Here is a 23,952-nt window from a genome sequence, read left to right as displayed (position 1 = left end):
ATCACGACATTACTCACTTTGGTCCCGCCAACGGCGACCACGTTTTCAGTTATTGATTTGAAAAATGCCTTCTTTTCGATCCCTATTCATCCTGATTGCCGATACCTTTTTGGTTTTACTTTGAATAATAGGTCTTATAGATTTTGTAGAGTCCCTCAGGGCTACACAGAAAGCCCTAGCATTTACAGTCAAGCATTGAAAAGGCAATTGGATTCCTTTGTTCTGCCCGAGGGTGTCGCCCTTATACAATATGTCGATGACATCTTGTTGGCGGCTGACACTCCTGAGCTGTGTGAGAAGAGTACGTTATCCTTGCTTTCCTTTTTGGCATCTCACAATCACAAAGTGTCGAAGAAGAAATTGCAATTCTGTAGACCAAAGGTGCCTTATTTGGGTCACCTTTTGTCTAAGGAGGGGCGTGCACTCACACCAGATCGTATTCAAGCAATTTTGGACATGCCAGTGCCTTCCACACAGAAGGACGTGCGTGCATTTTTGGGTCTTGTTTCTTTTTGTAGGCAATGGATATTGGGGTTTTCACACATAGCTAAGCCATTGTTAGCCCTTTTGACAAAAGACACACCAATTCCTCTTCCCTGGTCAAATGAGTGTGAAATTGCCTTCCAGCAATTGCAACAGGCCCTTTGTTCAGCACCAGTGTTAGGGACCCCTGATTATACGAAGCCCTTTTCACTGTATGTGCATGAGAAAGATGGATGTGCATTATCAGTTTTAGTGCAGATGCACGGCGACAAGCAGCGCCCTTGTGCATATTTTTCGGCTGTACTTGATCCTGTTGCCCGAGCATTGCCTGGTTGGTTTCGCTCGGTTGCGGCGACAGCTGTGTCAATACGTCAAAGTGAGGGAATTGTGTTATCTCACAAACTGTTGGTATTAGTCCCCCATGCTGTTGATGCCCTGCTTAATCAGACAAAGACGCAGCATTTGACCAGTGCCCGTTTAACGGGATATGAGTTGACGCTTTTGGCTCCTCATATTACGTTAAAGAGGTGTGTAACGTTAAATCCGGCCACATTGTTGCCGTTCCCGGAAACTCAGTCTGAAGCACGGAAAGCACACGACTGTATTCTTGTGACTGAGGAACAGACAAAGGGTCGTATTGATCTCCAGGATACGCCCTTTACAGATGTAGATGGAGAACTGTGGGTGGACGGATCATGCCTGAAGCTACCAGATGGTACGACTTCAGCAGCGTATGCAATTACCACATTGCAAACAATAGTGGAGACAGCACGCATACCGCAGAAATCAGCTCAAGCAGCGGAACTGATAGCATTAACACGAGCATGTGAGCTCAGTGCAGGATTGTGTGTGAATGTTTATACAGATAGCCGCTATGCCTTCGGAGTAGCGCACGATTTCGGCCTACTCTGGAAGGAGAGAGGGTTTCTAACGTCACATGGAGCGCAGATAATGTACGGGGAGTTAGTTCACAACCTTTTGACTGCATTAACATATCCAAAGAAGATTGCTATAATTAAACGTAGTGCCCATAAGAAAGTGGTTGATAAAGTTGGAGAAGGGAATGCTTTGGCAGACCGGGTGGCACGAGAGACTGCGATGCAGCCTGGTGCTACTGCAATGTATGTTGTGAAGTCACAGGCAGAAAGATGGCACGATGCTAGGAGAGAAGTGCTGGAAATACAGAGGACCGCTTCCGATAAGGAACGGGAGCAATGGTCCAACGATGGAGAATTAGATGATGAAGGGTGTTGGAGAAGTAAGCAGATGGATAAATGGAAGTTACCCACAGCCTTTGTACAACCTATGGTTCAGATGGCACATGGACTAGCGCATGTCGGAGCTTCCGCAATTGTTAAATTACTCACACGAGTTTGGGAGCATCAGGAGATCGCTAGTACGGCAAAGAGGGTAGTGCAGACCTGCATGATTTGCCTGAGGTATAACCCGGGAAAGGGTACCCGAACTCCAGCAGGAGGATTTGCGACACCTACTGCACCCTTTGAGGTTTTGCAGATGGATTACATCCAGCTTGAGCGCTGTAACAATCTGAAGTATGTTTTAGTAGTGATTTGTGCCTTCAGCAAATGGGTTGAGGCATACCCTACGAAAGACAATACTGCAATGACTACAGCCAAGATGCTATTGAAGGAGTTCTTCCCTCGATATGGTGTTTGCAGATTGTTGTGGAGTGATAACGGACCTCATTTTATAGCAGACGTTATCAAGTATGTCCTGAAGGGCCTAGGCATTACCCAGAAGTTCCATGCAGTATTTCACCCTCAGTCTGCGGGATTGGTTGAGAAGTATACCGGTACTCTGAAGCTTAAGATCGCTAAGATCCAAGCTTCGACTTCTTTGACTTGGCCAGATGCTTTGCCGCTGGCATTATTGTCAATTAGATCGATACCGCATTCTCGGACCGGTCTCACACCTTACGAGATCGTGTTTGGACGCTCAATGAATATTTGGGGTCCACCAAAACCCAAGTCACTGTATGATGTACCTTGTGTAATGATGAATGATTATCTGGCACAGCTAACGGATAATTTGGTTTCTATTCATCAACAGGTTCGAGAGGCGCTCCCTGATCGGTCCACAGGTGAAGGTCATAATCTCCGACCTGGAGATCAGGTTATGCTGAAAGTCTTCGAAAGGACGAACAGTCTGGAGCCGAGATGGGTTGGTCCTGAGCAAGTCTTGCTCGCAACGAGGACAGCTGTGCGGGTTTCCAATCGGAAAAACTGCATCCACTCCTTGCACTGTCGCAAAGTGCCATCTGGATTGGTGGAGCCTGCTGTGTTGACCGACCATCCAGAAATCCTGACTGCGGAGAAAGGCCGTGCTGTGGAACCGAACGACACTGAGGAGCTCTTCCCGGACCAAGCGATTCCTGGAGGAAGAAGATATCACCTCAGACCAAGGAAGTGATTGCTGTATCCAAAGTTGTCAGAACGGCCCTTAGGTTAGTGAAACGGAGAGCCAATATGGCAAGGTGGGGGGATCAGCCCTGCATTAGTGTAGTGACACCCGTCTTGGCCCGCTGGTGAAGAAATCAACGGCTGCCTAAGGGGAAGAGTTCTGACAACCTTTTAGTTTCAGGAAGATATTGACTTCTTACTACAAGATGGAGAAGAAGAAGATTCTTTGTGCGACAAGCTTTATTATCATTGTGGCTATTGTTGGTATAACCACATGGTTTGTTGAGGATGTGACTCTTGCCCGTGAGTTGCTTGTCTTGACCACCCCAGTGCCTGAGGAGCACTACTTTTATACCCTTCCGTATCAAGAATTGAAGCATCGTCAGTCTTATTTGAATAACACTTTCATCCAGATGTTGCATCATACCCATGTTGCTACAAATGCTACGAACTGTTGGATATGTGGTATGATGCCAGCTCATCAGAAGAAAGGAGGAACGCCATTCATACCTCTTCCCTTTTCTCATAATGGCTCTTGTAGAGCATGGTACACTTTGCTTTTTGCCACACGGAAACCTACAGTGGGACGATTACTCTTTAGACTTAATAGGGAATGTCATCAAGATAAAGATGGTTATCCACAAGCGAATGGGACAATATGGGAATGGGAAGAGTATCGACCAGACAATGAATCGATCCCCTACATTTTCACGAACACTAGAGACACTGTAGGGAAAGAACAATTTGTGATTCAAGTGGCACAAGCTCAAGCGGACCTGTGTGTCCAGAGTGTGGGTTATATTCCTGTTGGTGTTAGTGACTGTATCATTATCCTGAATATTGATGGGTTGAATAATAGTACTTTCTTAGCCTCCCATAACACATACTTTGTATGTGGGAATAAGGGTTATTATCGTTTGCCAGCCGGCTGGTCTGGAGTATGTTATGTAGCATTCCTATTACCTCCTGTATTCTTGGCACCTGCATCTTATCATAAAGATTTGAAGTTGTTGAATTTAGTGACTGTAAATAGGTATAAACGTACTCTATCTATTGATGATGTTGATCAAACTGATACTAGCTTGCAGCAGTATATTGATTTTAACTTAGGACTGTTTTTCTTTGTTGGAGCTGCCCTAAATAGTAGGAAGGTTCGAAGGTTAACGAGAGTTGTAGAGGCTGTAACGAATCAAACCGCTGCTGCTCTTGGGAATCTTACGGAAGAATTACAAATTACTAGAATTGTTGCATTGCAGAATCGTATGGTATTAGATGTTATGTTAGCTGACCGAGGTGGAGCATGTAAAATTATCGGGAGTAGTTGTTGTGTGTTTATTCCTGACCACACACCATCAGTTTATAATGCTATCAATAAATTGCATACAATTGCAGCTGAAATCCATACAGAAATGGCACTTGGACCTTTTCTGGATGGTTTTGGGCATTGATCATTACATGGGGGTGGAAGGTTTGACTGGTCTCTGCATTATTGTAGCAATTCTGTTTTCTTGTTGCATTTGTGTCCAATGTGGTCCTTTACTCTGTTCGCTATGTGTGTCATTCTGTATTCCTGATAAGAAAGCTACTGCCAATGTCACCTATCAGAAACATTTAACTAAAGAAGTAGAAGAGATGATGAAAATTGACATATATGATGATTATCCTAATAAACCGAATGTCTTCAGTAAATGCTGAAAGGGTCGTCTGTTGAAAATTGAAACAGCGATATGATTAAGCATTCACTAAAGACATGAATCCCCCTTCCTTGGACCAAGTTTCTCTTCTTATGTTGACTAGTGTCTGGACTCCATTTTGTATTGTCGTGTCTCCACGTGCTCATCACGAGAAGAGTCCTATCTTCGTATCAGTTGCTCTCATAATCTGCCCAGTAACAGTCTATAAATAGCCAGGCTCTCGGGGTGGGTTGCACTGACAGGAAGCTGGGGTCGTCCGGTGCAGGGCGGTGGCGCCGGGCCACGTTCCGGTCCACAGGAGTGATTGTGGAGGGCTTGGACCAGGTGCCCATCAGAACGTCAGTCAGTGCTTCATTGAACTGCAGTAGAGGCTCCGAAGAGCTTACTGGCGGTTGAAGCACTTCAGTGAGGAGGTTAGTCCTCACGGCCACTGCAGGGAGCTCCAGATGAAGGGCTTCGGCAGCCCTGCGCAGCACCACAGAATAGGTTGCACCCTCCTCCGTAGCCACGGAGGGAGGAGAGATGAAGCCAGAGTCAGGGGAGGTGTTGAGACCACTGGCATCCCCCAGCTCTTCTGCCCAGTTCTGATCAAACTGGCACTACTGTGCCAGAGGGTCCTCAGACCCCTCCCAGTCGTCCCCGTCATCCGACTCCTGGTAGACAGGTTGAAAGGATGGAGCCGTGCGGTAGATGAATTGCTCATCCATCGGCGCCGTCACCGGCGCCGGGCGGCGCCCCTCCGATGCCGGACCGGGGCTGAAACTGGGGACGACGTCATCTGAAGACGGCGCCGGTGGCGGCACCATAGGGGTCAGCGCCGGCGGAGGGGTCGTAAGGTCAACCCGCGTCGACCGGGATCCAGGCCTGGATCCCACGGGGGCCTGCGGGGTCGGGACTGAAGTCAACGACGGCGCCGGGGCCGGAGCCGCCGGCTCGCTAGGCCTCGGCGGCGGAGCGAGACTCCTCATTGCCGCGAGGAAGTCCCGGATCTCGCCCGGAGTCGCATTAGGCCCAGGGACCGGAGGGTATGGGGCCGGATGCGACTCCTGCGGCTCCGACAGAGCAGTGTGGAGGGTGCCACCCGAACCCTCAGCCGAGTCGCGCGACCGGAGAGGGGAGGTAGAAGAGCGATGTCGCTTCTTTGACTTCTTTTTACTGTGCCTCGACTTACCTGAATGCGAGGACTTTGAACCCGACGAGCGGTGATGGCTGCGGCTCCGCGACCGGTCCCTCGACCTCCTTCTCGACCGGGACCTCGAGCGGCGTGGAGTTGACTGCCAGACCTCGAGGAGCTTGTGGGACCGCTCCCGCCTTCGAGGTCAAGGCCCGGCAGTCGGGGCACGACTCGGGATCATCTTCGGCCCCAAGGCAGTAGAGACACCGACGGTGGTGATCCGTAACTGACATCAGTCGGTGACAGGCATCGCACGGCTTGAAACCGGGCATCCCTACCGGCACCAGGAGTCGAGGTCGACTCGAAAGATGAACCAAAAAAGTTCAAAAAGTGACTAAAGGGTATGCTCTTCCCGGATCTGTGCTTACTGGCGCGGAAAATAGAAGAACGGACGTCAGCACGCGAGGGCGGCGTCTAAGTACTCCGACGTCATCCCGGCGATCACGACGCCGACGACTGACGCGGAGCCGCAGACGTCGCCTAGAGACGCGCACGGGTATTGCTGACAAAGAATCTTTCCGGATCCAGCCTGACGCCTGGGGATATTCTAAGGTAAGGAATCTAACTAACGTGTTTCTTTCAGATTAACAATATTTGTGTATTTTTTTGACGATGTTAGTGTAAAACAATATTTTTCTTTCAATATTTTGTTCCTACCGTTATAAGTATATAACGATATTTTTGTAATCAATATTTATGATATTTCTGTATCACGATACTGTTGTCTTCAATATTAGGGCAGTGATCCCCAAAGCCACCTTAAGCTTTCATCCTTCTGCAGCTGACATATTTGAATTAGAAATAGTAACAACTTATGTTTACATCATTTGGAATTATTAGAAATGTTGGATGCAGTGTGTGGTGTTTAAGGTTTATTGTTTAAGAATTCTATATTTGTTAGTGCTCTTGTTTTACAGATTTTGTTTTAAGTTCTACTTTCCACTTGTGCTTGTATTCCATGTAATACTGCTATTGGGGTGTTTGGGGATGTTCTGGAATACTGCTGTGTCAGTTGAAGCAGCCATCCTGAGCCCTCACTTTGCTTGTATCTCACTTGTCCAATTCCTCCAATAAAACCTTGAAAACTCATGAAGGCTTCTGGTGAATCAATTACAAAGATTTGAAGACCATTGAAGACACCCTGGTAACATACTACACAGTGCCATATAAAACCAAGCTATTATTAGTAGCAACACCATCACATGTCTATCAGAGCCAAAGACACATTTTGCAAATAAATATACTAATTGTGTGCATGCACATCTGGTATATTAGTAGAAATAGTTTGCTTTTAAAAAAAAGAATTGGTGCTATGTTTTGATGGCAGCAAATGTAAAAGAAAAATATGTGTATTGTTTTCCATGCTTGGTTCTAAGCATGTATCTATGAACAGAAGCATGCCTAACACAGACGGAGAACAGGACTCACACATGAGAAGGTTGACAAAATGTGCATTTTACATATTTACCTGAAAAATGTTGGAACAACAGTGACAGGGTGAAGCTGGTACAAGTTGGACGGACTCAAGATAGAGAAGATGCGTTTTGAGGCTGATCTTTAAAAGGGGATAGAGGGTTTTATAATTGTGAGCCTTACAGAATAGCCTCCCATTGCGATGGGACTAGCATGTGAGGTGACTGGAAGCAAAGCTGTAAGATGGTGTTTGCTAACAATGTGACTTTTGAGCACAAGTTTCAGGGATTTGAGGGGGCATAACATGAATCCTCATAAAGAGCAAGGCAAAAATCTTCTAATGGGCTATGTTGCTGGCAGAAACGCCAGTCAGCCTACAGTTGGTGAAGGTGATGAGCTGCTTTCAATGCAAAAAAGAACACCACTCAGGTTGCAAAGCCTAAACATTTGTCATAAGTTGGAGGCCAATAGTTCGAATGTTGCTCAATTCATAACGTATTAATTAAAACAGAAATCATGAGGAGCACAGTTGTTTGCAATTAGAGAAAGAGATACCTTTTCTAATACCCAGGAGATAATATCTGGTTACAGTTTAAGTTAAGGAGCAATGCATGTCAAATATGACAAGATTGGAGTACTCACAGGAGATGGGTGTGAGAACAGAAAGTAGATGATATGCTTTTTGTTGTTGCTAGATTCTTTTTAGCCCTTTTTCCTGCCGTCACCAAAATGCCTCCTGAACAAGTTAAATTAGAATGCTTCGAGGGCATGCCAGCCATAGGCACGGCCATATCGGCAAACACAGAAAACATCCTGGAGTTCATGGAAGCACTGGTGGCATGCATCATCACAAAATAAACAATTATTATTCAGGGTATTTGGCAAAGTTGATATGAGATATTTCCATCTGAAGAAGAATCAGCAGTTTTGTCCAACAATCAACTTTGATAAGTTCCGAACTCTAGTTAGCAAGCAGACCGGGGTTAACTAAGCAAAGAAGTCAAAAGGACCAGCCCCGATCATTGATGTAGTGCAGTCGGGCTATTACATATCTTGGGAAATGGAAGACTACCGACACAGACTGTAATCGTAAACGCCAAGCTTTTCGGCAGAAGAGCACATGAGAAGATCAAAGATGCTTGTGGAACATGTGTTATTATGGCATAAGTGTTGGCTGATTCAAATGAATAAAGAAATCATATCTCTGCAAGTAAAAAAAAGTAGATATATTTTTTAGAAGAACTCTGCATGAAGGAATGTAAAGCGATCCACTGCCTGACTGCAGTGATAGATAAGATTTGAATGTAAAGGAGTGGTCTGAAAGAAGGAGAGGAGAGGAATTCTTGGGTGTTCGAAGTATAAAATTGGTAGAAAATGGTTGAAGATGGTAGTATATTAATCAAGGAGCATCTGTACAGGTAGAATATTAAGGGCCTACAGCTGAGCCTTATGTAACAACCACTAGGAGAGAAGCGAATACGTACTGGGTCAAGGATAACAAGACATAGAATGAGCAATTTTAGAAGTATGAAAACAATATTTGAATCTAGAGTCAGTGATGTCAAGAGAGGCAAGGGTGTTGACAAAGACAGAAGGGGTGATCACTCATAAGGAGGCCACTAGGTAAGTGAGCAAAGGAATAGCTCATAGTCTTTCATGGTGTACAGATGTAATGCCATTTGAGATATACAAGAAAGCAGTATCTGCTTAAAAGCATGAAAACCAGACTGTAGAGGATCAAGGTTGTAATTAGGAGACAGGTATAGAGTAAGCAGTTGATAACTAGACTTTTTTTTTTACAGAAGCTATAATACGACAGTGGTGTGACACACTGTAATTAGCAACTGGCTGACAGTCAAGAAACTGAAATGATGACAGGAGGAACAGTTTAAAGGCTTGAGGATACAAGAAAAAGAAGGGGGAAGGAATAGGTTGGTGGCTTTGATTATTGAGAATATTTCCTTTGGGAGGAGGGCAGAGAAGGACAAGTTACTTACCTTCCGTAACGCATTATCTGGTAGAGACTATCAGCTACAGATTCCTTACCTTTGCATTCACCAGGCGTCAGACTGGATCCGAAAACTTTTGCTGAGCAATATCCCTCGTGCGCGCTGGTGGGTGGCTCAATTCGGCTTCGAGTGACATCTTCGGCTTCGTTAGCATTGGTTATGACTTCGCAGTACCTATATAGGCACCACCCAGGCGTGCGGATGTCAGTACTTTTTTCCATGCCAGAAGCACAGAGCCACGAAAGTAACTGATGTAGTTGTGTGTAAAATTAGAGCCCTGAAACAGGAGGAGTAAACCTAGCCCTACAACATTAGTCTGCAAGGCAGGGAGGCATGGGTGAGGCTGTTAGGAATCTGCAGCTAGATAGAGTCTCTACCAGATAATGCGTTACTAAAGGCAAGTAAATGTTTCATCTCTTAGAGACCTCTAGCTGAAGATTCTTTACCTTTGAATTAGATAACCAAGGCATAAAATCCTGACGGTGGGTGTTGACAAATACCTCAAACTAAGAAGTCCTGCAGGACCGAAAGGGCAAAATGCCCGTCCCTGCGGACTCGACTGTCCAGGCAGTAAACATGTGCAAAGATTCCCACTTTGCTGCCTGGTAGATGTCCAGGACTGGGACACTCTATGCCCAGGCCATAGTCACAGTCTTTCTAATGGTGGAATGAGCCCTAAGGGGGCTGCTTCTTTGCCAAGGCATGGCAAAGCTTAATGTTGAGAATGGCCCAGCATGAGATGGTCCTTTTCTGCACTGCTCTTCCCTTCTTAGCTTCCACGTATCCCACAAAGAGTTGGTAATCCACCCGGAACTCTTGTGCGGTCAAGTTAGAATGACAATGCTCTTTTTGGGTCCAGTCGGTGGAGACACTCCTACTCTTTAGAGGGATGCGGGGGAGCAAAGGAGGTGAGCAATGTGATGGATTGACCCAGCACCACTTTGTCTGGAAAATACATCAGATAGGAAGGCAAGCAAGATAACGCCTGCAACTCACTTATACTCTGGGCAGATGTAATCGCAACTAAAATGGCTGGGTCCCTTGACCCCCCTCCATTCCTCTCCCGAGCTTAACACGTCCACAAAGTGTTCGGGGGACAACATAGAACCCCTGGGTTCAATTGAGGTCGAGTTGGCGTTGAGCGACATTGTTCTGACCCCATGTTTTCGGGGATAAGGATGGGGCTGGCACCGTCGATGGGCATTGCGGCGCCGACTTCAGATCCGACTCGCCAGGGGAGGTCGCGGTGCCACGACCGGCGTTGACCCAGATCTGAGATCAGATCTCTGAGGCCCTACTGGCACCGTGGCCAAAGCCGACAGTGTTGAAACCGACAGGGCCCCTTTGGACCCTGCGGGGCCCGAAGACTCACCAGAGGGATCGGTCTGCTCAAATATGCGGTGCATGGCCTCTTAGAACTCTTTGATCTGAAATCGGGTTGTCGCTCCTGGTAAAGGAGGGAGGTGTGAAATGGACCCTGGCTCCGGCTCTGTAGAACCGTGCCTAAAGCGTCAGTGCTCCTTACCTCCTTTGTCGACGTACGACAGTCGAGGTGAAGATAAAGGTCGGGTTGGACTTCTTCTTGTGTCTCTTTCCTGAGTGTCCCGATAACCTCAAGTGGGACGAAGAGGACTTTGGGCTCCGAGATTGGTCCCGCGAGCTCCTCTACCTCAATCAGGACCTCCATGGAGTCTTGCTTGACTGCGTCGGCTGTCGGACCGCAAAGATGTTCAAAGCCCCCTCCCATAAGGTCTTAGGAGCCATGGCCCGAAAGTCCGAGCACAACTTCGGATTGTGGTTGCGCTTGAGACACCTGAGGCAGATGAGGTGGGGATCGGTGACCGACATCGTACAGGGACAGGCCCCACATGGCTTAAACCCTGTCTTCCTCGAAGACATCCTTGCACACAATGGAAAAAATATGGAAGACGACAATAAGTCGAGAAAAACCTGTCAAAAAGTGACAGAAGGGTAGCTCTTCCCGGATTGGCGCTGAACTGGCGCGGAAGAAAAAGAACTGACGTCTGCCTGCCTGGGTGGCACCAATATAGGTACTGTGATGTCATAACCGATGCTAACGACGCTGACGGCGTCAAGCGGAGCCGAATGGAGCCACCCAACGGCGCGCACAAGGAGTATTGCTCAGCAAAAGTTTCTGGATCCAGCCGGATGCCTGGGAAATTCAAAAGTAAGGAATCTGCAACAAGAAATCTCTTTCAGATACATAACTAAGGAAGGATGGACTGCAGTAGAATAGAGAACAGAAGGTGGTCAGTGAGGTCTTGATGATGGTTGTGAGGATGGTTCTGAAAGTGGTAACCTAATGTAGTGTCCCGTATTGTCAGTCTTCAATAGACTTGGGGTAAGCAATGTGATTGAGGTAATTGTGGTCTTGGTTAAGGTATTCAGGAATAGAATAAGAGAGGATGTATTTCAAATTATTCACTCTCAATATGATGCATTCATCTCCACCTTTTTTACAGATTTACCTCAGTCTATCCGCTGAGAGAGTGACACATTCAGTTGAGTTAAAACCACAGAATTTCTGATTTCCTTCGATTTTTGATCCAGACATAATTCATATTTCCTTTCCAGATTGGGCATTACGTACCTCCTCCGATTTGGCCCTTACTCTAAAGCATCTGCCACAGCCTATGAAGTGAGGAGAAACTTTGATCCCAATGCAGCAGTAACACTTGTGGGCAATTAAATGAGGGCATTCTTTGAAATCACGGATGAACTCTGCCCTAAGGAACAGCATGGGTAGTGAGGTTCTTGTGGTTGGAGGAGAGAAGAGTGCCCAAGCAGTCTCAGATCTGAGCACACAGAAGCAACTAACAGAGTTTAGGTATTGCTGAGGATAGGCACAGAGGGATCAAGTTATGCACAAACCCTGGTATGGATGTGGGGGCAAGCAAGATGCCTTGTGTAACAGTGGTTCTTACCTGTCTGTCAGAGGAGTTATTACCAGCCTGTCTGTACATCCCAGGAACTCATTTTGGTAGGTAAAAGGCACATCTGTGATGTTGATCATCATCCTCTCAGAGTCTTCGTTAAAGTAAAATCTGCACTGTTTCAGCCACTCAAAATCTGTGGGGCTTTTTATATGCCTATGACACTAAAAAACACAAATACTATTTTTTTTAAATCTGCAATAAACCTTAAGGCCTGCTTCTCAAATTGAAATCAATAAAGATCATGCAATTGTTAATTAAACAACATTCCATATTAATTGACAATTCTGTATACTCAGACATGCAGCCTTAACAGTTAATCATTTATTAAAACAGTAAACTAACAATATGGTCTCTCTACAGCAAGAATGAAAATATGCATTTCACACACCAATAGAGCAGATTAATTTCAGGACCTTTACAACTAATTAATAAGCACAGTATGACAGGTGCAAATCTGCAACATTACCAGAAAATCATGGTTGCATTTTCTTTCAAACCCTTCAACCACCCCCCACACCCCCAAGCCCTTACTTCTATGAGAAAATACCAAAGCAGATGACTCTCTACATTATATCCAAAAACAAACATTTCGTTCTAGAGTAATGCCACATATCTAGTTTATTTCAATAATAAAGCACACGAATGAAGGACCACTGAAAGATAGAAAGAGCTTCTTAAATAGCGACTTAGTAAATGTTCTGGATGGAAGTTCCCTTAGCTTGTGCCCAAGAGGCAGCCATTCCCAAGCTGATCACAAGTGCACGGAGCATGGCAAAGAAGACTACTGTTGGCTCTATGTTAGAGAAACCATGGTTTTTATGCATCGGCTCACAGAAGAAGTCAAAGGCTTGTGCCCACTCAGAAACACACCAACATTTACAAAGAAAGCTTCATAGAATCCCTCATCAGCAGAACGAGAAAGGTGAATGTGAACTACATGTGGCACTTTCAACAAATTAAATGCTTCCTCTTCAGGTAAAGGAGAGGCAAGAAAAAGAGTAATTTCTTACCCTAAATCACAGGTACACACCACGTAGGACAAAAAGGTAAAACCAGTCATAAAATCAATGAGTCTTGAGAAACCTGTAAGTAAGGGAGCTGAATAGATAAGGATCCAGATTCACCTGACCACATTTTTAATGTGAATGCAACCAAAAATAAACCCTTTCACGTTTTTACATTTCAACTAGCTAGTGAACCAAAGACGTAAGCTATAACATTTTAAGAACAAAGGGTAAGTCTCAAGAGGAAAGCACAGAACAAATAGGATTTCAATAAAGACCAAAACCATTTAGTAGCCTACTTCCTAGGGCTTCCATCTCTGTGAGACCACTATGTAGGAGAGCTGACTTCTTTTACAGCTATCCACGGGATCCTTAAGATACAAACTGATTATCCAACATCAAAACTATTCTAAAGAAATTGTAATACCCATTTGGACTCACATTTGCAGGGGTCCAGAGATCATCTAGTGCAGCAAGAGCCCAATCACAATCATAGGACTCCTGAGTGAAAGGCATACGTGATTCTTGAAAGGAAGCTGTCAAAGTAGAGGATAAACCTAAATGCTGCAGTCTCCTCATCTCAAAGCCCAGAGAGAGCTGTTGACAGGATACCCCAGAAAGGAGAGAACTCTGTAGTGAATAAGGGTTCTGGGGAAATATACACTTTGTGGTTACGACACAGGCACATACCAGCGCCAAAAGTGGACCACCAGAATAAGATTTTTCCTATGTAAAAAGCTAAACTAATAGTTTTAAAATCAGAGGAAATGTAGGAAAGATGGAAAGCAGAGTTGCAGGCCAAAAGAGGACAGATCATCCATCTCCCAAGCTCCTGCTTCTGGAAAACAGGATAGAAAACAGGGGAAAAGGTCACTGTTGGCATTGGCTAAAAGGTCTACATTCAGAACCTCAAACCTTATGCAAATTTCATGAAATATGAGGCGAGCCATGATGCAGTTGGGAGATGCTCAGATGGCATACCGCCACACTGTCTAGTACTTGAATGCAGGAGGCTGGAAAAGTTAAAAGATCGGTCTCTACCTAGGCCCCAATCTGAACAACAAAAGAAGCTAGAGCTGGAGAGCCCATCGTTCGCTGTCTGTTTACATAATTATTACCACTGTGTTCTTGGTTGAATTAAAACCACCTGATTTTGTAGGAAAGGATAATACCAAATGAGAAGTCAGAGAACAGCATACATTTCCGTTACAGTGCAGGCACTTGAAAGCACGCCACTGTCATTGCTAATGAGCTGAAAGAGTCCAGAGTTCTGCCACATCCATACATGCTGACATATCTTGCAACTACTACATGTGCTGCATGGAACAGAATAACACCTCGGTATAGGTCCACTCTCCGGACACTCGTCACGATGGCTGGGGGCCGTAGACCGGTGTCACATATATACAAGGCGTTGAGGGAGGACCTAGCTGTAGAGCCATTACCAGTACAGGGCAGATGGGACGGTTTACTCAAAGAGCCCTTAACAGAAGCAGAGTGGGGATGGATACACGCAGAGGTTAAACACATTAGCTCGAATGCAAGATTTAGGCTTACTCAATTCAATATAGTACATCAACTATACCTAACTCCACAAGTGCGGTTCTAACGATGCTAAGTTCCTACACATGACCTGGGACTGCCCAAGTGTGACCCCATTCTGGGAGGCGGTTTTAGACCACTTGAAGTGAGTAAGTTTACAGTTCATTTAGTTAGATAAGTTATAGATGGATTTGCTCTTCCATATCCCAATGTAGCAGGAGCTGTACAGCACTGGATGTACGATCACGTATGACCCTTAACGACAAGAATTGTACAGTTGTGTTCCCACCTTTTTCTTTCAGACATGGGGACAGCCTGCTTATGTACGAATTGTAATCATATTTGCTACATATTGTGATGGTTTATGAATGTAAATTCAATAAAAATATATATTTTTTTTTAATTAAAAAAAAAAACTCCTCGGTATAGGTTTGTGTGACCCAGCAATCACTGTATTTTGAATGTTGTTGGAGATTGGAATTAGGCTCTTGAAATTCTAAGAAGAAGAAAGCCACAATGGTGTAAATGGCTGATTACGAGACCCAGGTGCAGGAGAGCCCATGGTACCACAAGGACTAGGTCACAGACAAGAGGACACAGAACCAAAAGACAGTCATGCCCAATTATTTGGTGTTTTCACAAGCTGCCCCTATATCCTGACTCACTGTTTCATCTTGAACGTGGAGCAATCCTGAGCTGGTGTAAACTTCTAACTCAGCTGGGTACCTAGGCAGTGCCTCAGTCTGACTGATCTCAGAACAACAAAGAACACAGCTTCTATCTGCACCTGGACTCATGCTCTGATTAAGTCGTAAGATGGAGTCCAAATGTTTTATTTTTAGCATGCTCAAGAACCTATGTTGCTTCAAGAGATAAACATTTGATGCATCCTTCAAGTTCTCTGCTGCTGAAGTGAAAAGAACCAGCCAGTCATCTAAATGGGGTAAACAAGGCCACATTCATTATGCGGAACAGCATCCAATGGCGCCAACACCTTGATGACTATTCTCGGAGCAGTCAACCCAAAAGTATTAGAAACAGACAATGACGCCCTAGAGCACAGAAACATAGAAACCTTCGGTCTTCATTTAGAAAACAAATGTTCAGTTCATCTTGACAGTCTATGGCTGCTAACTACTCTGCCAACTACCCACCTTGAAGTACATTTTCCTTATGAATTGGTTCAGCTCCTGGAGGTTGATGATTGATCTGCAATTCCTGGAAGCCTTCAGAATCAAGAATGTAAGAGATTAAATACCCATACCATTCTGTGCAGACGGAACTAGAACCACAGCTTGTTTTTAACCAAATCTGAGCTCGCCAGCATCAGGTTTGGTTATTTAGGTGGATCTCTGGTAAGGGAGTGGAAAGTTTGAAGGAGCTTCTGCAAAACTTAGTTGACATCCATGATGACCCACATCCAGCACACAAGTATTCTTAATTCCCCCCCCCCGATAGGTATAGTATAATGGTACATTGTGTAGCTGAGCAGCCTAGTCAGAGCCACTACTTATTCGTAATGGAAGTGGCAGTGGGATGTTGACCTATTTGGCCTTGGAAGGAAGAGGACTGTTACCAACTCTGACCAGCTGAAGCCTGGGAATGTCTGGAACAATGTCTGGAAATGTGGCAGTGGAAGAACTGACACTTAAAACTGTATGTATGCTCCAGGAAGTTTTTGCAGAAGAATTAGTTGATTTCCAAACTATTGAGTTGCCAAAAAATGCAACTGACTTGCCTTCAGAGCACTATCTAAATTCCAGTCCTTAAAATAAAGCTGATGCTGAACTGCCACACTGGTTTCAGTGGCAAAACAAGAAGCTTTAAGAAAAGCATATGGTCCATCCAAAAGAAATTTAGCCTGAAGCTCTATACCCACCAGCAAGTCAGCACAGCAACAACAATAGTCTGTAAATCTTTCACCAAAAACTGGGAGGAATAGACACAAATACTAGTCCTGGTAGTCCAATTTAAACTAGATCAGATCTTCTTGAGGGCCGATTTGACTCCTCTACCAATAGGACCTCTTTCATCACAGAAGAAAGTATAGCCTAATTGGCTAACATGGGATCCAGCCTGACTCATTGGGTAATGAAACTTGAGGGGTCTCCCCTGCAAAGTACACGGAGGGCCCGCCACTACCGGGGCCCAGTTAGGAACTCTCAGGCCAGGGGCTTGCCGCCCTTGCACAGTGGTGGGGCCCCCCTCACTGTGGGGCTAATGTTACACCAGTTGTCTGAATGCTGCAGAATGAGCCACATCACCCTTGCCTTAAGGCTATAACTTGTAAAGGAATTGGGGAATTTTTACTTTCTTTGGATTCATTCATTCTCTCAACAAGTCTCTAACTCCATGAATAATTGGATAAAGAGGAGGGTAAATTTGCAACTATTGGAAAACGCCTGAAAGTATACTGGACAAGTCTCCTTCTTCTGGATATTTAAGATCAATGCCTGTCAAATATTGTTCCTCTTAAGTATGGGGAAGTATCAGGTACTTCATTTTCATATTTTGGAGAACGCCATAACGAAACATGGGAGGGAAAAGAAAAATTCAAAAAAGAGACAGAAGAAGGGGAAGAGGGAACAGAAACCTCTGATATTGATTGTTTCCAAAATCCTCATTTCTCAATCACTGAAGGGCATCACTAAGAGATGTAATTAACACTTGAATATCATCAGCTCGAATCAAAACAGCTAAAAAAGAACAAGTTACTTACCTTTTTAAGGACTTATCTGGTAGAAACAGGATCTAGCTGCAGATCCCTTACTCTAGAATCCCACCCAGGAGAAAGACTGGATCTGGAAATTATTTCATAGCTTGTCCGCAAGTCATCAGAGGGCGTTGGGCGACTCTGTATTGGTGTGGTCCACTGGATGAGACGTCAACTGAGGCCATATAATCCCTTCGCCGATGTCAGTTTCTTCCGTGACTGTTTTCCACACTTGAAACGTGGAGTCACAAAAAAAAAAACTGTCTATTGAACAGTATGCTAAAACAAAAGACACACATGTCAAATATCGAATTCCTAACTAAAAATTCAGTACATGAATATCTCAATAAAAACCCTGAGATAACAGAGAATTCCAACATCCAATATCACTGGATTCTCCTTATCTTCTCTCTCTCTTTCTTGCTTCAAAAGAAGGAGACAAAACAATTGAAACAAAACAGGACCCAGTTCGCAGAACGGGGATGATGAGAGGGTCGTTAAGGAATCTGTGGCTAGATCCTGTCTCACCAGATAAGGCGTTACTGAAGGTAACATCTGATAGAGACAACTGATAGAGACCTCTAGCCGCAGATTCCTTACTTTAGAATCAAACGCCAAAGCCATACCATCCCCGGAGGAGGGTCTGAAAACGGTAACCATAAAAGGTCTTTTACTAAGACTAACTAGTCCAGAAAAAGAGAACAGACTAGAATTTCATGATAATGTAGGTGACCAGAAACATACCTAACCATATGAAGTCCTCAAAAGGGGTCGTAGGCAAACAAAGTTGCAAGACATTTTAACCATGGGAAATAACCTATCCATGTCAGCAAGACAAAACATCTTTAGAAGCGCTCACCTCACAATGGGCCTCATGTAGGTAAATAAATTTTACCGGTTCTTAAATACCGAGCCGTACCGAATCGGTAAATTAGAATCGGTAAGTTATATGTAGGTAAAAATTCGGTAACAGTTACCGATTCGGTAACATTCGGTAATCACGAATCGGAATTCACCGAATCGGTAAATACCGAGGTGGTATTTACCGAATCGGTAAATACCGAGGTGGTATTTACCGAATCGGAAAATACCGAGGTGGTATTTACCGAATCGGAAAATACCGAATCGGTATGTACGGATTCGGTAAATAAAATCACATGACTTGACGAAACAGCTAATCCTGTGCAACGACAGCCCACCCAACCAGGAAGTGCCCACCCCCAGGCAGGTGTACATAATTAGCCGAAGTGGCCACACCCAGGCAGGTGTACATAATTAGCCTACCCTGGAGAGGCTTGGAGTGCAGAGGAGAGGCAGGGAGCCGTTGCATGTGCGCGCGGGTAAACGAACAGCATGTCCAGCCAGAGAACACAGAAAGACGGAGGGGAAAGGAGGAGGAAGCTGAAATTTAGCCCCAAGGAACTCCAGGTGCTGGTGGAGGAGGTGGTGAAGCAGCACCAGAAGCTGTTCGGAAGGCAATCCCTGCAAGTGCCTGAGGTGGAAAAGCGCAACATATGGCTGGCCATCCAGGCGCAGGTCAATGCTGTGGGAGTGACCCACAGGGACATTGAGGTCCTCAAAAAGCGCTGGTATGACCTCAGGATTGTAACCAAGAGGAAGATGGGCGACATCCAGAAGGAGGCCAGCCAGACCGGAGGTGGAACCAACAGGGCACCTGCCCTCACCGAACTGGAGGAGCTGGTGGCGGCCACAATCGAGCAAGAGAGCGTCGTGGGTCTTGGGGACGCCGACAGCTCTGCCAGAGCCGCAACACACCAAGGTAAGACGAAAGCACAGCAATGTAGCCCCCCCTACCCCTATCCCACATCCCCCAATTGTGAAACGACAATCACACTGCAGTCCACACGTGTCAGTGCAGACAGGCAATGCATTCCGGGAGATGTAGTCAGGGCAACACTAACCATGACGTAAATGTTACAGGGCAACAAGGCATGTCACGCACTCGAGGCACAAGGAGACAGGGGACATATTGGAATGTGAAATGATTTATTGTGACGCTTGCAATGCAGCCCTTCGGGGACACTGAGCCAATGTTGTATTTCTGTCCACAGATGTGACATCATGCAGGACAGGGCATGCTGCAGGAGAGACGGCACACCGGCCACATAAATCACCTCTAGCCAGCACAAGTTCAGACCAGGGAGCAGGCCCACTGGCAGCCGCACCACCAACACAGCCAGCCTCGCCGCACACAGAGCCAGCATCACCTCACCGAGAGCCAGCATCACCACCACCAGAGCCAGCATCGCCACTCATGTTCGATTCACCGGCCACATCTCCGCTTGCAGGCGTGAGAATGAGGAGGCGTCCAGCAGCCAGGCTACGAGCCTTAGACACCTCGTCAGACGACAGCATGGGCCCAGAAGACCGCACCGGGCCCCAGGAAGGGAGCCATGCCACTGTGCCCCACACCTCACAGGCAGCACAGACGGAAGCAAGAGGGCGCCGCAGGTCACGTGTCCAGAGTCCACCAGCACCCACTGACGGCCATGGTGTCTTCTTGGGGCTCGAGGGCCAAATGTTGAAGCAACAGCGCCTGCAATCAAAGGCAGTCATGTCAGTCCAGAGGCACATGCGGGTGATGAAGACAACATTAGTCAACATGGACACTAACATTAGCGGCATGGCTGCGGGCATTCGGGACATGTCCCAGTCAATCCAGCAGTTGTGCAGCAAATTAGATGCTGACATCGAAGCACGGCGCCGGGAACGCCAGAGAAGGGACACTACCAGCAGGGCACTCAACCGTCTGGCAACTGCGACTTCTCTACTGTGCCGGCGCTCTGTGACGATGCAGGAGGGCCTAACACAGTGCTGCAGCGACCTGTCTCGGGGGATGGTGCAGGTGACAAGTGCACTAGGGGTGCTATTGACTAGTCAGGCGTCGACAACTGCTGCAGGGGATGCTGCGGAGAGCATCGACACCAGCAGCAGCATCACACCCCCCGTCCCAGAAGCACGCAGGAGCAGCAGGCGGCTTGGGGTTGGCTCTAGTGAGGATGCACAGGCCGTGCAATCCACCACTGCAGCGCGTATGCGCAAACATTGATGTAGCCCTGCTTAGCCCCTTCCCATTGGGTGACGTAACCCTGGACATACTCCTTGTATAGATGGTATATTGCCAGATTGGCCTGTTCATGTGTTCATGGCGTGGTGCCACATTAAAACTACGTCAGGACTTCTCACAACTCGCTGTGTCCCCTTACTTACTCAGAAATAGTTGGATGTGATCTCTGCCCGTCTCTCTCTCCCATCGATTGCAGTTGGCACTCTAGCTGCGTTGCCCTCTGGCTGGCCTGACTCATCCTCGTTGTCCTCAAAATATGTTAGTTCCACATCTGTACCTTTTTTCGTGGCAAGGTTGTGCAGCATTGCACAAGTGGCAATAATCTTGCAGCAGGTGATGGGTTTGTACTGGCGTGCGCCTCCGCTCTTGTGCAGGCAGCGGAACCTGCTCTTCAGTAGTCCAAACGTGCGCTCCACCACATTGCGTGTTGTTTTGTGTGCCACGTTGTATCGTCTCTCACTCTGGGTTGCTGGGTGTAGGTAGGGAGTGAGGATGAATGACCGGCATGCATATGCACTGTCGCCTGGATGAGTAAAAGGGAACCATCAGTAACATGCCTCATGACACTATGATTTGCAGGTTTCAAGGGGCGTCACTGTTACTTACCTAGCAGGTATCCCTCTCCGAATTCTCCGGCACTCAGTCGTGTGTATATCCCACTGTTCTGGAAGATGTAAGAGTCGTGGGTGCTCCCAGGAAACTTTGCAACAATATCTGTGATGATGTTCCCTGCATCACAGATCACCTGCACATTGATGGAGTGGGTGGACTTCCTGTTCCTATAGATGTGCTCTGTATCAGCTGGTGGACAGATTGGGATGTGTGTACCATCAATACAGCCGATGACATGGGGGAACTGTGCCATGTGATAAAAGTCAGTTTTTGTTTTCTGCAGTGCAGCCTGTGTGTTCGGGAAGCTGATGTAGTGGTGCATTCTCTGCATCATGGCATCCAGGAACTTCCTGAAGAAACGTGACAGGCAACTCTGGGATACCCCACCCACCGCAGCTATCACCACCTGATAATTGCCGGATGCCAACAGATGTAGGCTGCAGAGCACCTGCACATGTGGGGGTATGGCGTGCGCCCTTCTTATTGGATGGTCCAGGAGTGGGTGTAGGTCCCTGATTAAGTCCATGATGGTTTCGGGGTCTAGCCTGTACCTCTCATGTATCTCTGCATCAGTCAGCTGGAATAGTGTGATGCGCTGTCTGTAGATTTGTTCCTCCCGTCGCCACACCCTCAGTCCTGCTGCCTGTAGACGTAGGCGCCTTGCAATGACGTACATAGCGGCCATGTTGTCCACGCTGTTGCATTTTGGGTTTGCTTTTATCCATTGTTGATGGTTACCACCTGCTTTTAATCCGTGTTAATTACCGACTCTTATTTACCGATTTTACTGGATTTCTTAATTACCGAGTGCTCCTACATGTCATTTTAAATTTTACCACTTCTTATTTACCACTTCATGTTTACCGATTCGTTAATTGTGTCTTCGGTAAATATGAATCGGTATTTTAGAATTCGGTAAATATGATTCGGTATTTACCGCCTCATATTTACCGAAAAGTGGTTTTTGGACTCCTACATCTCACTTGTCTGGATACCGGTCGGTAACGGCATATTTACCGAAAATCGGCCGTTACCGACCGGTATTTGGCTACCTACATGAGGCCCAATATCACTTAACATAATCACAGTAAAAAAAATTATAAGATAAAACAAATCATGGGAAAGGTATTACCCGTGGCCAGAAGACTTTAACCATTTGTTTATATACTCAAGTCCAAACATCATGTGCAAACTTGCAAACCCAGATCAGCTGTCCAAGCCACTGGACAACACCTGTAGACCACAGAAGGCCAGGACTGCTCTGCAAACTACACAGAGAAAATCCATCCCCCATGGAGAAAAAAAATGTTTATAGAAGAATGAAGCCAGAGGTAACATTAGGCCCTGTTAACAAAGAAGCAGTCCTTCGGCAGAAAAAATAACTAGAGATGTATAAGAACCTTCAGAACATAGAAAAAAGAACTAGAGATGGGCAAGGAACTCTAGAATATCCCATATACACAAAAGAACATATGCATACACTGAGACATAGGACTAAAATGATGAACGCCCATGTATCTACCAAGAAAATTATTTATTCTACTATTTTTATTTGAAAGATAGTAAATAGAGACCATAATCAACGGATAACAGTGACTATAGCAGAATCATATCCATAGCAAAACAATGGCATCCAACCCATCAGGGTAATGCAAGAGGTCTAAAAGACCTCTATTAAACAATGGTAGAATAAAATTGAATAAAATATCAAGGATAAAAAAGAAACCTTGATATCCGAACTGAAAATAAAAGTCTGAACAAGACCTTGTTTTATGAATAGTTACCATCTACCGACAGCCTGGTAAAAGTTCAAAATCTAAAACTTTAAAAAGTTTTTCTAAAATAAACAAATTCAACCACTGAGAAAGTCCAACATTAATTTGTCTAACCCTCTAGGAACCAAACATTACAATTGTGTGAACCAACTTACATGCCGTAGAGGTGGGAAACAAGGAAAAGTGCTGCCTAATAGCAAGTTTCAACAGATACATAATAAAGAAATTAATCCTTCAGAAAGCAAAGATCCTGTAGACAGGAATAAAAGTATTCTACAAAGGGTTGTAGCCTCGAGGCCCATGACTTTTCCTCTTAAAGATCAATCCATATTAATTCTTTGCAGAGACGAAATGGCACAGCACAAAAGGGAAATGTTCTTCAAGGACAAAGAAAAAATGTTTAGTAATAACACACAGCATTATGACAATCCTGAAAAGAACAAAAAACGAATTGATCTTTTCCAATATAAGGAATGGAACATCAGTAACCGATAATGCTGAGGAAAACATGAACATGTCCAACAACACTGGCCAAACAGCAATATAATACTATGAAACTTCACAAGACAAGTGTTTACTAATATGTTCTACCTCCAACAGATGTAGGGAACCTCAACCATCACGCAAACACGAGACCTGTACCAGGTTAAAAGTCAAAGCCACATAATAACAATGCAGGCTATAAGTATCTTCTGAGAAAATATCAGAAAGAATCTTAGGATAGACACCCTAGTGCCGCATCCAAATATTAGGCCAAGACTATCAAGAGGGTCTTTCCACGTAAGCTTATTAAGGGGTAAAATTGTGCACCCCGTGACTCCATGGGATACATTTTCAAATCAGAAAAATACCACTGGGAACTACCCTATACATAGAGTAGAGCTCAAAGTGCTCAATATGAGACAAACAGTGTGTAAGCTGAACACTCTCCTCTCAGCGCATCTGAAGATGCTCATAACAGCATACAAACAATACCCCACATAGGGTTTAGTATATACCACAAGGGTATCCCTCTTGAGCTCAAACTCTTCTCCAGAGTACCTCAAACTGAAAGAGCTGTGTAACAGG

At 45.5% G+C, this 23,952-nt stretch overlaps 1 protein-coding gene and 1 pseudogene across 1 annotated transcript in view; one reads left to right on the top strand and one right to left on the bottom strand.

Moving 5' to 3' along the window:
* The window catches only part of DNAH5 (dynein axonemal heavy chain 5), a 5,853,083-nt gene that overhangs the window by 3,113,961 nt on the left and 2,715,170 nt on the right, over positions 1-23,952 (bottom strand). The window contains exon 35 of the mRNA XM_085606747.1: positions 12,139-12,311. Within this exon, the coding sequence (XP_085462873.1) occupies positions 12,139-12,311 (173 nt within the window). The remainder of the gene's footprint in view (positions 1-12,138; positions 12,312-23,952) is intronic.
* LOC146822583 (large ribosomal subunit protein uL15 pseudogene) lies at positions 7,940-8,351 on the top strand (annotated as a pseudogene).

The sequence above is a fragment of the Triturus cristatus genome, chromosome 5_2, assembly GCF_964204655.1.
Source record: "Triturus cristatus chromosome 5_2, aTriCri1.1, whole genome shotgun sequence".
Lineage (NCBI taxonomy): Eukaryota > Metazoa > Chordata > Amphibia > Caudata > Salamandridae > Triturus > Triturus cristatus.
Note: the sequence above shows the minus strand (reverse complement) of the source record. Positions and strands in the feature narration are given on the sequence as shown.